Consider the following 13,708-nt stretch of genomic DNA (forward strand, 5'->3'; position numbering starts at 1 on the left):
TTTATCTGCTGAAAAAAATCCATATTGTGTATCTCTAATAAAATGAAATTGTTAAAGAAATTGACATCTTTTACATGTTACATTTAAACAGATTTAAGCATATAACTATAACGTATAATACTATTAAGTAAAAAATACAAAATGAAAATGAATTATTCATAAACATTTTGAATGTTACACCTGTAAATGTCCTCTGTGGTTCATAAGTACATTTCTATTATTATTTAGTTTAGTAAACATTTAAAGACGATTAATGCACACAGAGGAAATATGTTACAATAAAAACAAATACAACAAAAAGTACATAGAAATTAATAAAATAATCGTAATAATAAAATTAAGTTAAAAAAAATGAAATGAAAGATTTAAGCTAGACCAAAAACTAATTAGATAAAATACATAGACAAAATAAAATAATGGTTAACAATAATAATAATTAACATGAATTAAATAAAAGTTAAAAGCTAAACTAAAAGCTATTGTAGATAAAATAGACAAAATTAAGAAAAATAAAATTAATTCATTAACTAATAATAATAATAAAGATATAAGAAAATTTCCACTCGGGAAATTCTGAAAGGGCCACGGGGGCTACTGCCGGTGTGTGTACACTATGATGAGATTCTTCAGAGATTTCAAACTATGCCCTTTAACCGCGCGTGCGTGCGTGTGTGCGTTCGTGCGTGTGTGCGCGTGTGTGTGTGTGTGTGTGTTTCTGTAACTGTAATCACATCAAAGATCAAAGACAATCAGATCAAAGCAGTCAACAGAATTAACTGACACCTGCCAATGTCCCGGAACATTGACAGGCTGGAATTTCTGGCCTCGAACAGAAAGCATTTTTGGCAAAACCATAATACCTATCATTGATCCGACTTCACTTTGAGCGTCCTGAGTTCTTCCTGAACGTCTACATATGTTTGTTTTTTTAAGAAAAATGAAAAAATAGCTTTGTTAGAGCGATCTAAAAAAACTGTTAGATCTCCCCTTTTCCGAAATCTTCCTGCGTTTTTAATATGGGAGCGAATGACGCTGTTGGTGCGTGTTGGTGGCGCATCTGTGCGTCCTACGCCCAAACTATAACTCTGACAGCTTTACCAGAGGATTGTGAGTGAGAAGACAAATTTTCCTACATTTCTATGTATAAATTATTTCTGTAGAGTGGAATTTGCGGCTTGGAGCACATTTTTCAAATGTATTTTTAGACACCCATTATAATCTCAGAATATAATCTCAGAATTTCTCCAAAAATGATCATGGTCATTGAACAGGGATTGATAAAAAACTATATGACCTATCGAAACGTGGATTAATACACTAATACACAAGACTTGTGTCTACTGTTTAAAGTTTAAATGGAGTCTCTAGGTGAAATTATGCCGGAGAAGTAGTCGGCCGTCCCATTCATTTCAATGTAAAATTTTGGCCAGTTTTTCGCGACTTATGTCGCGAAAAATTCTTATTCTGTTGAGAAAAGTAATAGCACACCAATCCTGATCAAACCGCACGTTTTGATAAATAATTTGTCCTGCAACTCTTCAAGTTGTAGGACTAATAGCGGGACGAAATTGCATCTGGAAGAGGAAGAAGAAAAAATCCACAGTATAACAGTAGTGCTGGTCCCTACAGCTATTGCTGTATGGGACCAGTGCTCGGTGCGATTGCCATGAGGCCCTAAAAATAATAGCAGTTAAGTAACAGATAAAATTGGGTACAGTTCACCAACATAAATATAATAAAGTAAGCATTTAAATCATGTATAACTTGTGACATACATCAACTTGTGATGCAACCTGCACACATCATCAGTGATGTAACCCGGGGTCATCGAGTGTTTCGGGTCTTTCAAACATCATACACTCTCTCCCAGGCGACCCAGCTGGGGTTGATCAAGCCCCAGCTTGGCTGTGGATCCGTCTGATCCACAGCCACATTGAGGCAACTTCTGCTGCCTCAGTGGCTTCCTTGATGGCCCTCCGCCTACTGGCTCCTGTGATGCCCAGCATGTTGTAGGCCCTGCAGAGGGACTGGCCTGCGAACCCTCTACATTCCACCTCGATGGGCTCGCACCTCGCTCGCCACCCGTTGCTCCGGCATTCCTCCATCAGCTTAGCATATTTTGCCCTCTTCATCTCATTGGCCTCCTCGATACGGTCCTCCCAGGGGGCGGTGAGCTCCAGGAGAATGACCTGCTTGGAGGCTTCTGAGATCAGAACCATGCTTGGCCTCATCGTTGTTTAGGCGACATTTTCTGGGAACTTCAGTTGCTTCCCCAGGTCAACTTTCAGCTCCCAGTCTTGTGCTGTTGCTAACAGGCAAGAGGAGGTATTTCCTGGCAGCTGCTGTTATCTTCTCCCCAGCCCTGACAAAAGCGATGGTCTTCTTCAATGGGCGGAGGCGCTTGCATTGGATAATTCCACTGCTGATGATGTTCAATATTGCCTTCAGGACTTGGCACCAGCGGTATCGCCCCTCACCGAGGGCTCTCGAACAGCAGCTGAGGATGTGCTATAGGGTCCCTCTCTTCAGGCACAGAGTGCAGGCTGGTGACTCCACCTTCGCCCAGCAGAACAAGTTGGATGGGCTTGGTAGAACATCATAGACAGCCTGGATTAAGAATCTTATCCGATGGGGTTGGGCTTTCCGCAACTCATGAGACTTTGCGTTCCATCACCTGCTCCCATCTTGTCCAGGCTCTCTGCTGCCGCATTCCAACCATTCTGCTGGCTCGCTCCTCCTCGATTGATGCACGCACCTCTTCCTGGATCAATACTCTCCTGTCCTTCCCCTGTGCCTTGTTGTAGCGGGGTGTTGTGCTGCTACCCAGGCCAGCTCTTCCACGAGTCAATGCCCCCACCAGTACCCTGTGCCTTCGCCGCGACTCAGCAACGTCCACAGCCTCTGCTGCCCTCCACTTCCGACCTGTCCTGACTACATTGCTAGCCTGGGAGACTTTTGGGTCACGGGACTCTCGGTATTGCAGCACCTCCCTAGTATGGCTCACCTTGAACTCTTCATTCAGGCTGCTGATGGGGAGCTTCAGCTTGTTGTTCTGCCCATACAGGGCGATGCTGCTCAAGCTCCAAGGTAGTCCCAGCCACTTTCGCAGGAACCTGCTGACTCTCCTCTCAAAGCCCTCGATTGTGGAAATCGGTACTTCATAGACCAAGAGAGGCCAGAGGATCCGTGGGAGGATGCCATGCTGGTATATCCAAGCGATAAACTTGCCAGGTAGACCCGATTTGTGCACTGCGGCTAGCCAGGCTTCCAGTTCCAGGTTGGTCGCTCGGATGGCTGCTGTGTCTCTCAGGCTGCAGTCAAATACCTTCCCCAGGCTCTTCACTGGTTTTTCAGTGATGGACGGTATTTGGGTGCTGCCAAGTGCGAAGTGGAACTTGTTGGTGACCTTTCCTTTCTTCAGCACCAGGCATCTAAATTTCGCCGGCTTGAAGCTCATGCGAGTCCAGGCTCTTCAGGATCCACCTGCTCCCGGGGACATGTGGTGCCAACACAGTGCCTCTTCGACCAGCTTATGGGGAATGGACCCATAAGCATTTGTGAGGTCCAGCCACAGCACCACTAGGTCCCCCTTGTTCTCCCGGGCTTCCCTGATCAGCTGGGTGACCACGCCTGTGTGCTCCAGACACCCCGGTACCTTTGGGATCCCTCCTTTCTGGACAGAGGTGTCGATGTAGGAGTTCATCAGGAGGTAGTCTGTCAGGCGCCTGGCAACAATGTTGAAGAATATCTTTCCCTCAACACTGAGCAGCGAGATAGATCTAAACTGATCAATGTTCTTTGACTCTTCCTCCTTTAGAATCCACACCCCTTCCGCAAACCGCCACTGTGCCACCATTCCCCTCCTCCATATCACCTTCAGAATCCTCCAGAGCCTGTGGAGTAACTTGGGCTTGTAAGGTACCCCGCTCGGTCCTGGGGCTGAGTTTAATTAATTAAATTAATTAATTTAATCTTAGTAAAAAATTTAATTTGAAATTCATTGAATTTAAATAAAAGCAGTAGGATTAAATGAATAAATAAATAGCAGCTCAGTGTTCAGATAACAGAACATCAACAACAGACATTCAGTCACTTCAAAGTGTTTAATTTGTAAGTTTTAAAGGTATTAAGTTGTTATTTTATAACAACAAAATGTTACTTTTATGTAAGACTTTAATATTCCCGACAGCACCTGAAGGCCCCACAGGAGCCCGCCCCTGAGCTGTAATTGGCGGAGAGATTTTTGTATTTTTATTATGTTTTTGGTGTGTTTTGAGTGTGTTTGTATGCGTTTTTTGTAATTTTGTGTGTGTTTTTGGTTTGTTTTTCATGTTTTATGTGTGTTTTTTTGTGTTCAAAAGTTGATCCAGTAAGTCAAAATGAAAATATAATCATGTCATATAGGTGAGGTTGAGCTGAAAACACTGATACCAACACGTCATGGTAAAGATGTTTAAGTGGTTTATATACAGGCAGAATGAAAAGGAGTCCAAAACCCACAAAATAGCCCCAAACTCTAAAGGGTTAAGTCATGTGAATGCTTCGACTTGTAAGGATTAAAAGGAAACATAGATTAGAGGAAGAAAATATCATAAAGGAGATACAGTTGGTCAGTAGCAAACGATTATTAACAGAGAAGGACAAAAATCAACTTTCTTCATCACAATCCAAACTGGATCAAATCTATGAAAGAAAAGCCAGAGGGGCGTTTATCAGGTCAAGGTCTAAGTGGATCCAAGAAGGAAAAACTCTGCGTATTTCTGTAGAGTGGAAAAAAAAACGAGAGGAGAGGAATTCTATTAAAAGTCTTCCAATGAATGATGTGGACTGCACAGAGGCCAAACTTCTAGCAAGAGAAATAAGTATGTTCTATCAACATCTATATGGCTCATCCTTCTCCACAACACATTGGGACTTCTTCCTCAATCATATTCAGGATTTGATTCCACAAATGGACAGTGGCTTGAAAGAAGAATGTGAAAAGGTTGTTAGTTTAGAAGAGCTAGATAAAGCTGTTGTGTGTCTAAAATGAGATCAATCTCCTGGCCCTGACGCTCTAACAGCTAACTTTTACACACACTTCTGGAGTACGCTTAGAAATGTTCTTTTTGAAGTCTTTAGAGAAGCTACAAGTCATTTTTCACTACCAGTTACCATGAAACAAGGAATCATTACACTTATAGCAAAAGCAGGAAAAGATAGTCAATGATTAGATAATTATCCTCCAATTTCATGACTAAACTATGATTATAAATGACTGACATACATTTACAGTAAGAGATTAAAAGGAGGCCTGGATCAAATCATTAGTGAAACACAAAGAGGATTTGTAAAAGACACATCTATACATAATAATATAAGAGTGGTGCAAGAGCTTTGAGATGATCACCATCTGATAGAGGATGAAGGATTTATTCTATTCCTTGATTTCTACAAAGCGTTTGATGATGTCAGAGCATCAATTTCTCTTCAAAGTCTTACATATGTATGGATTTGGCCCTAATTGTTGTCACATACTAGAATCCTTTTATAATGATACAAGCAGCTCAGTAGCACTCCCACATGGCACATCCCCTAGATTCACCATGAACCAGGAGTTCAACAAGGCTGCAATATTTCACCATTCTTATTGATTATGGCAGCAGAAACGCTTGCAACTTATATGAAGAATTCAGATGTTCCCTAACTAGATGTTTTAGATCAACACATTATTATAAGTCAACCAGCTGATGACATCACCATCTTTGTAAAAAAAAAACTCAGAACAAATCCCCAAAATCTTTGAACGACTTCCAATTCTTGAAGAAATTGACATCTTTTACATGTTACATTTAAACAGATTAAAGCATATAACTATAACGTGTAAAATTATTAATTAAAAAATACAAAACTAAAATAAATTATTCATAAACCTTTTGAATGTTACACCTGTAAATGTCCTCTGTGGTTCATAAGTACATTTCTATTATTATTTAGTTGAATAAACATTTAAAGAAGATTAATGCACACAGAGGAAATATGTTACAAGAAAAACAAATACAATAAAAAGGACATAGAAATGAATTAAATTACTCATATTAATAAAATCAAGTTTTAAAAAATTAAATGACAGATTTAAGCTAGACTAAAAATTAATTAAATAAAATACATATACAAAATAAAATAACGTTTAACAATAAAAATAATTTACATGAATTAAATAAAAGCTAAACTAAAAACTATTGTAGATAAAATAGACAAAAATCAAGAAACATGAAATAATAAATTAGTAATCATAATAATAATAATAGCAATTAAATAACAGATAAAATAGGGTACAGTTTACCAACATAAATATAATAAAAAAGCATATAAAATCATGTATAAAAATAATAATGAAGCATTCTTAATTAATGCTTTTATTTAAATTAATTTAATTTTAATAAACGTTTTAATTTTAAATTAATTTAATTTAAACAAAAGTAGGATTAAATAAATAAATAAATATCAGCTCAGTGTTCAGATAACAGAACATCAACAACAGACATTCAGTCACTTCAAAGTGTTACATTTGTAAGTTTTAAAGTTATTAATTTGTGATTTTATAACAAAAAAATCTTACTTTCATGTAAGACTTATATTTTTGACAGCACCTGAAGGCACCGCAGGAGCCCGCCCCTGAGCTGTGATTGGCGGAGAGCTGGTGTCGTCAGAGGAGCAGGAAACAAGCGGAAACCAGCAGCGGTGATTGAGAAGGAGAAGAAGAAGAAGAAAAAGGCTCCAGACTTTATAAAGCGAGCACAGATTAAATCCCTGAAACATTCTGATCCACCTGCTGCAGGTGAGCTCACCGTCACACAGGTGTCACTTCTCTGACGGACGAAACTCACTTTGGTCTATTTCTGCGAACTCTCGCGAGATCTGGAAACTTAGATAGTGTATCCCAAAGTCTCGCGAGAACAGGCGGCGTCAACCAAACTGTTAAAACTGTAAATAAACGTCCTAAAACTTGTTTGTTCGCGACTTTAAATGTGACCGTTAGTGTGTAATATCTGCTCTGTGTAAACAGCCTCTCCTGTCCTCTCCTCTCTGCTCTGTGTAAACAGATTCTCAGAATCAATCATGTCTTCAGTGTCTCTGAGGAGAATTTAATGTTTTTAACAGGATCTGGTTTATTTTAAATGACACATGGAGAATAAAGAGATTCTAACAAAAATATCAACATTTTAACAAAAGTTTTGGTCACTGTAACGGAAACATTCATAACGGATGATATGTTCAAGTATATATATGTATATGTATATGTATATATATATATATATATATATATATATATAATGATTATATATATATATATAATGATTATATATATATATATATATATATAATGATTATTATTAATAAAACCATTGTAAATAACTAGATATCAGCTCTTAAATTAAACTCTTATGAGCTATTTTTTAGTTGTTATCATTATATTTGTCCAAACCAATGTACCTTTAGTTGTAGCAGGCATTAAAATGAACATTTACTAGAATAAAACGAGGTGTAAAGATTTTTTCCATGACTGTTTGTCTGTCTGATGGCGTTGAAGGAGCTTTGTCCGTCTTCCTTCAGAGTAAACTCTCTCCTTCTCTTCTCAGCTTCTGATCAGCTCACAGCTGCAGAGCTCCGCCTTTGTTTAGTCTGAACTTCAGCTCAAGGTTTCCTCTGTTTTCATTCTGGGATTTCATTCATTTTCAGGGTTAAAAAAGGAAAAAAACCCCAAAGAGAGGACAAAGTGTTCCCTTCCTAAAACCGTCGGAGAGTTCAAACTGATGATAACGCCTGTTTTTACCGTTTCTTTCTACCAGAAACTTCTTCTGGAGAAAACAAACTTTTCAAACCCTCTGGTGGGTTGGTGGGGTTAATAAGTGTGTGTGTGTGTGTGTGTGTGTGTGTGCAGAGATGGGGGCTCAGGCCTCGGCGGTTGAAGGCGTGCACGTGGTGGTGGTTGGCGGCGGGTTCGGCGGCGTGGCGGCGGCGCGGCAGCTGCAGGCTGCAGGACTCAGCTTCACGCTGATCGACATCAGAGATTGTTTCCATCACAACGTGGCGGCGCTGCGAGCGGCTGTTCTGCCCGGTAACACTTTATTATTATTAATGCTGTCCAGCATTGTTTTTCTACTATTTTTTGTTTGTTTTTTTCTCATTTTTATTTGTAAGTTTTCCTTTTATTTTAAATATTTTTCATTTTTTTATGTATATTTTCCTTATATTTAAATGGTAATTTTTGCTATTTTTATTTATTTTATTTTAATTTTATTGTTTTATTATATTTTCAGGTTCAATAATATTTTATGATGATTGAGTTTTTATTTCAGTTATTTTCTCATTATTGTTTTTTTGTTTTACTTTGATTCAACTTTTATTTATTTTTTACGTCTATTCTTACTTTAGGTTTTACTTTTATATTAATTTATATCAATTAATTAATTATTTATTTTTTTGACTTTATTCTAATAATTATTATTATTTTGTTTTGTTTGTATTTTTTTTCCAGTTTTCCTTTTATGATAAATATTTTTTTCTTGACAATCTTATTTTTACTTTTATAATGTCTTTGTTCTATTTATTTACTTTTACTATTTATTCTCTATATTTAAAAAAATGTAATTGTATAATGTTTTATTTCATGAATTTAAGTAATAATGTTTATTTTTCATATAAATATTATATTATTAGTTTTTGCTAAAATGTCCAAAGTGTTTTTATTTTCATGAATATTGTGCAGTTTAAACCAGAAAGAATGAGGAAGTTTGAACCTTTTGTAACTTTCCTGATATTTTCAGCTGTTTCTAGATGAATGTTTAGTGTCGTTCTCAGTGTGACCTCTGACCTCTGACCCCGCGGCGCCCGCAGGTTTGGCTGAGCGGACGTTCATCCCGTACGCCGACACGTTCGGGGACAGTTTTGTTCAGGGACGAGTTGAGCGCGTGGACGTGGACAGACAGACGGTCGTCCTCGACGACGGGACGGTGAGCAGGAAACATCACAATTCATGATCAATCTTCAAAATGTTCAAAAACTCAAATATTATCAGTTAAAACATCAAACAATGATGTCATGTCATTTAAATTAATATTAATGATTCCAAAAACTAGTATTATATAAAAATGAAGATAAAATAATGATTTTATGTCATTTAAATTAATATTAATGATTCTAAAAACTATTATTATTATATTAAAAAAAGAAGATAAAATAGTGATTTTATGTCATTTAAATTAATATTAATGATTCCAAAAACTAGTATTATATAAAAATGAAGATAAAATAATGATTTTATGTCATTTAAATTAATATTAATGATTCTAAAAACTATTATTATTATATTAAAAAAAGAAGATAAAATAGTGATTTTATGTCATTTAAATTAATATTAATGATTCCAAAAACTAGTATTATATAAAAATAAAGATAAAATAATGACTTTATGTCATTTAAATTAATATTAATGATTCTAAAAACTATTATTATTATGTTAAAAAAATGGAGATAAAATAATGATTTTATGTCATTTAAATTAATATTAATGATTCTGAAAACTAGTATTATTATATTTAAAAAATGAAGATAAAATAATGATTTTATGTCATTTAAATTAATATTAATGATTCTAAAAACTAGTATTATTATGTTTAAAAAAATGGAGATAAAATAATGATTTTATGTCATTTCATTAAAAAAATGTAAATGAATGAATCTGAAAATAATAAAATATAAACTGAAAAAATTAACAAAACTGGATTAATCTTTAAAGAATAACCGGTGTCTTTGAGTTTCTTTAAAAGCTCGACATAAAATAATTATGTTGTGTTATTTAAGTGAAATAAAATCAAATAAATGAATGCTGTGTTGTGTCTGTGAGGAAAGAGACGCTGCAACATTTCAACATTTGAAAACGTATATTATTATTCTTATTGTTGTTGTTGTTGTTGTTGTTGTTGTTGTTATAATAAAGGAGGTGGGGTTCTCTCACCTGGTGCTGAGCACCGGCAGTGACGGAGCGTTCCCCGGGAGGTTCAACAGCGCCGCCAGCCGGCAGAGCGCCGTGCAGGAGTACCAACACTTCATCACACAGGTACACAGAGTACTCAGAGAGTACACAGAGTACTCAGAGTACACAGAGAGTACACAGAGTACTCAGAGTACTCAGAGTACACAGAGAGTACACAGACTACACAGAGAGTACTGAGAACTGTAAATTTACTGCATTCTGTTTGTGTGTGTGTGTGTGTGTGTGTGTGTGTGTGTGTGTGTGTGTGTGTGTGTAGCTGCAGGCTGCAGACTCTCTGCTGGTTGTGGGTGGGGGCTCCTCCGGTGTGGAGATGGCTGCTGAGATAAAGTCGGAGTATCCGGAGAAGAAGGTGACGACACTTTACTGCAATAAAAGTCAAAGTACAAATACTGCATTCTGACCCTCAGTTAGAGTATAAAAGTACTAACAACAGTAAAAGTGTTTTAAAATGTTTTATTACAATCCTGATTCCATAAAAGTTGTGACAGGTTCAGTTACTTTTCTCATCAAACACAAAGTAATATGATGCAGTACTACTACAGTTTAAATACTTCCTGTACATTATTTCATATTCACATCCTGCAACGAGTACTTTCTACTTGTGATATAATTTGTACCTGAAATTTGTACTTCAGTAAGACTTAGTAAAAGTAAAAGTACTTCCACTACAACTGCTGCTGATGTTTGACGGCTCTGAAAGCTAAAATACTTCGTTTCACTCTTTGGACTGGAGACCGAGTTCTTGTACTCCATGTACTTGTTGTACTTGTACCTGTTGTACACACATGTAGTAAAGTGGCGTGTGGCGTTCAGGTGGTCCTGATCCACTCTCGGGCGGCGCTGGCCGACCCCGAGCTGCTGCCGAGCGTCCGTCAGCAGGCCAAACAGCTGCTGCTGCAGAGAGGGGTGGAGCTCCGGCTGGGTACGTGTCCTGATCACCACTGATACCTGCAGACCAGGTGACCAACACACACCTGTTCTCTGTCTGTCTGTGTGTGTGTGTCTGTGTGTGTGTGTGTGTGTGTGTGTGTGTGTGTGTGTGTGTCAGGTGAGAAGGTGTGTGACCTGTCTGCGCTGCAGCTGAACGTGACTCAGAAGAACTCGGTGGTGACCACGGAGCGCGGAGACAAACTGACCACCGACCTGATCGTCTGCTGCACCGGACTCAAGATCAACACCACCGCATACGCCTCCAGCTTCTGTGAGTACTCTGAGTACTAGTACTGCGTTATAAGAGTACTGTGGTACGCCTCCAGCTTCTGTGAGTACTCCGAGTACTAGTACTGCGTTATAAGAGTACTGTGGTACGCCTCCAGCTTCTGTGAGTACTCTGAGTACTAGTACTGCGTTATAAGAGTACTGTGGTACGCCTCCTGCTTCTGTGAGTACTCTGAGTACTAGTACTGCGTTATAAGAGTACTGTGGTACGCCTCCACCTGAGTACTTATACTGCAATGTGGGAAAAATACTCTAAAAAACCACTAAAACAACCTAATAACCTTATTGTTATTAATATAAGTCTGTGTGTAGATGAAGTACAAGTACCTGACATGAAGTGCAGTTTGGTGTTGTGGCCACTAGAGGTCAGTGTTTGATCACAGCTACTATCTAAAGAACAGCTGATCATCAATCATTTCTCTATCAATAAGTCTTTGATTGATGAGTGATTGATGAGTGACGTGTCCTGCTGACAGCCGGCTGTATGGCTGAAAACGGCGCTCTGAAGGTGAACGACCACCTGCAGGTCGAAGGATTCTCCAACGTCTTCGCTATCGGCGACTGCGCCAACGTCAACGAGCCCAAGATGGCGTACCACGCCGAGCTGCACGCCGCCGTCGCCGTGACCAACATCATCAACAGTCTGAGGGGGAAGGAGCTGACGTCATATCACACAGGTACACACACACACACACACACACACACACACACACACACACGGGTACACACACACACAGGTACACACAGGTACACACACACACACACACACAGGTACACACACACACACAGGTACACACACACACACACAGACACACACACACACACACAGGTACACACACACACACAGGGACACACACACACACACAGGTACAAACAGGTACACACACACACACACACACACACACAGACACACACACACACAGGTACACACACACACACAGGTACACACACAGGTACACACACACACACACAGGTACACACAGGTACACACACACACACACACACACAGACACACACACACACAGGTACACACACACACACAGGTACACACACACACACACACACACACACACAGGTACACACAGGTACACACAGGGACACACACACACACACACAGGTACAAACAGGTGTACACATACACACACACACACACACACACACACACACAGGTACACACAGGTACACACACAGGTACACACACACACACACAGGTACACACAGGTACACACACACACACACACACAGGTACACACACAGACACACACACACACACATGGGTAAACACACAGACAGACAGACTCACACACACACACACACACACACAGGTACACACACACACACACACACACACACACACACACACACACATGTTTTGTAGTTGCCTATCTGTGTTTTGTAGTTGCCTGTCTGAGTTGCTGGTTGACTGACGGTGTTACTGGTTGCTAGGTAACATCACCATGTTGCTGGCGATGGGCCGTGACGATGGCGTGGGCCAGTTTAACGGGTTCAGGTTGCCTCGTTGGCTTGTTGTTCTGGGGAAGAGTCGAGATCTGCTGCTGTGGAAGAGCTGGAGGGAGATGAGGCAGAAACAACCCTGAGACACACACACACACACACACACACACACACACACACACACACACACATGCCTCTAATTGATTAATTGATTTGTTGTTCAGCAGCATGTTACATACGATGACAGACAACGCTCTCTTATTTTCACTCGCAGGTTACATATTATAAACAGATAAATCTCTTATTTTCACTAGCAGGTTACATATTATATACAGATAAATCTCTTGTTTTCACTAGCAGGTTACATATTATAAACAGATAAATCTCTTATTTTCACTAGCAGGTTACATATTATATACAGATAAATCTCTTATTTTCACTAGCAGGTTACATGTTTGCAGATGATGTTCACTTAAACAAAACTGTGCTTCTCTACTGAAAAAAATACCTTTTTTTTTTTTTACACATTTTATGTATTTTCAAGACCTAAACAATCTATATTAGTTGAAATAAACTGTTTCCAGAATATGTTTACCACTCTACCTTGCTGTCAGACAGCCCTGTTGGAGTTGACGCGCTGGTTAACTAAAACACTTCTTCCTTGCAGGAAGTTTTACTGGAAGACAGAAGTATACTTTATACTCCATCACAAAACATCTTAATTTCAGTTTATGCTTCACTGAAACACTTTAAATGATCCTGTTCAAAGTTAGAACACCAGAAGTTGTCATGCTGTTGTTTCTGTTTCAGAACTGATGCTGTGAAAGAAATTGTATGAAATTATATTATTGTATGTTAAACTGTGTCTGTGCCAATTAAACATTAGTGAAACGTTTTATTTTATTATTGTGCTTCACTTCTAAACAGTTGCTCTGAAGTCCTTAGTGCTTCTAAAACTGATATTAAAATACTAAATAACTTTATTTTCTGCTTTGA

General features: G+C 38.5%; 1 protein-coding gene and 1 pseudogene across 1 annotated transcript; one reads left to right on the forward strand and one right to left on the reverse strand.

Annotated features, from left to right (window-relative positions):
- Nucleotides 1-1,889: 1,889 nt before the first annotated feature.
- Nucleotides 1,890-3,943, reverse strand: LOC131958633 (uncharacterized; annotated as a pseudogene).
- A 2,537-nt stretch (nucleotides 3,944-6,480) lies between these two features.
- LOC131993782 (ferroptosis suppressor protein 1-like) lies at nucleotides 6,481-13,608 on the forward strand. Its single transcript, XM_059359812.1, has 9 exons — nucleotides 6,481-6,820; nucleotides 7,925-8,101; nucleotides 8,881-8,996; nucleotides 9,983-10,102; nucleotides 10,296-10,388; nucleotides 10,853-10,961; nucleotides 11,088-11,240; nucleotides 11,734-11,934; nucleotides 12,704-13,608. Exons 2-9 carry the CDS (start codon nucleotides 7,927-7,929, stop codon nucleotides 12,853-12,855), a joined length of 1,119 nt encoding a protein of 372 aa, XP_059215795.1. The 5' UTR covers nucleotides 6,481-6,820; nucleotides 7,925-7,926; the 3' UTR covers nucleotides 12,856-13,608.
- The last annotated feature ends 100 nt before the right edge of the window (nucleotides 13,609-13,708 follow it).

The sequence above is a fragment of the Centropristis striata genome, chromosome 20 (genome assembly GCF_030273125.1).
Source record: "Centropristis striata isolate RG_2023a ecotype Rhode Island chromosome 20, C.striata_1.0, whole genome shotgun sequence".
Lineage (NCBI taxonomy): Eukaryota > Metazoa > Chordata > Actinopteri > Perciformes > Serranidae > Centropristis > Centropristis striata.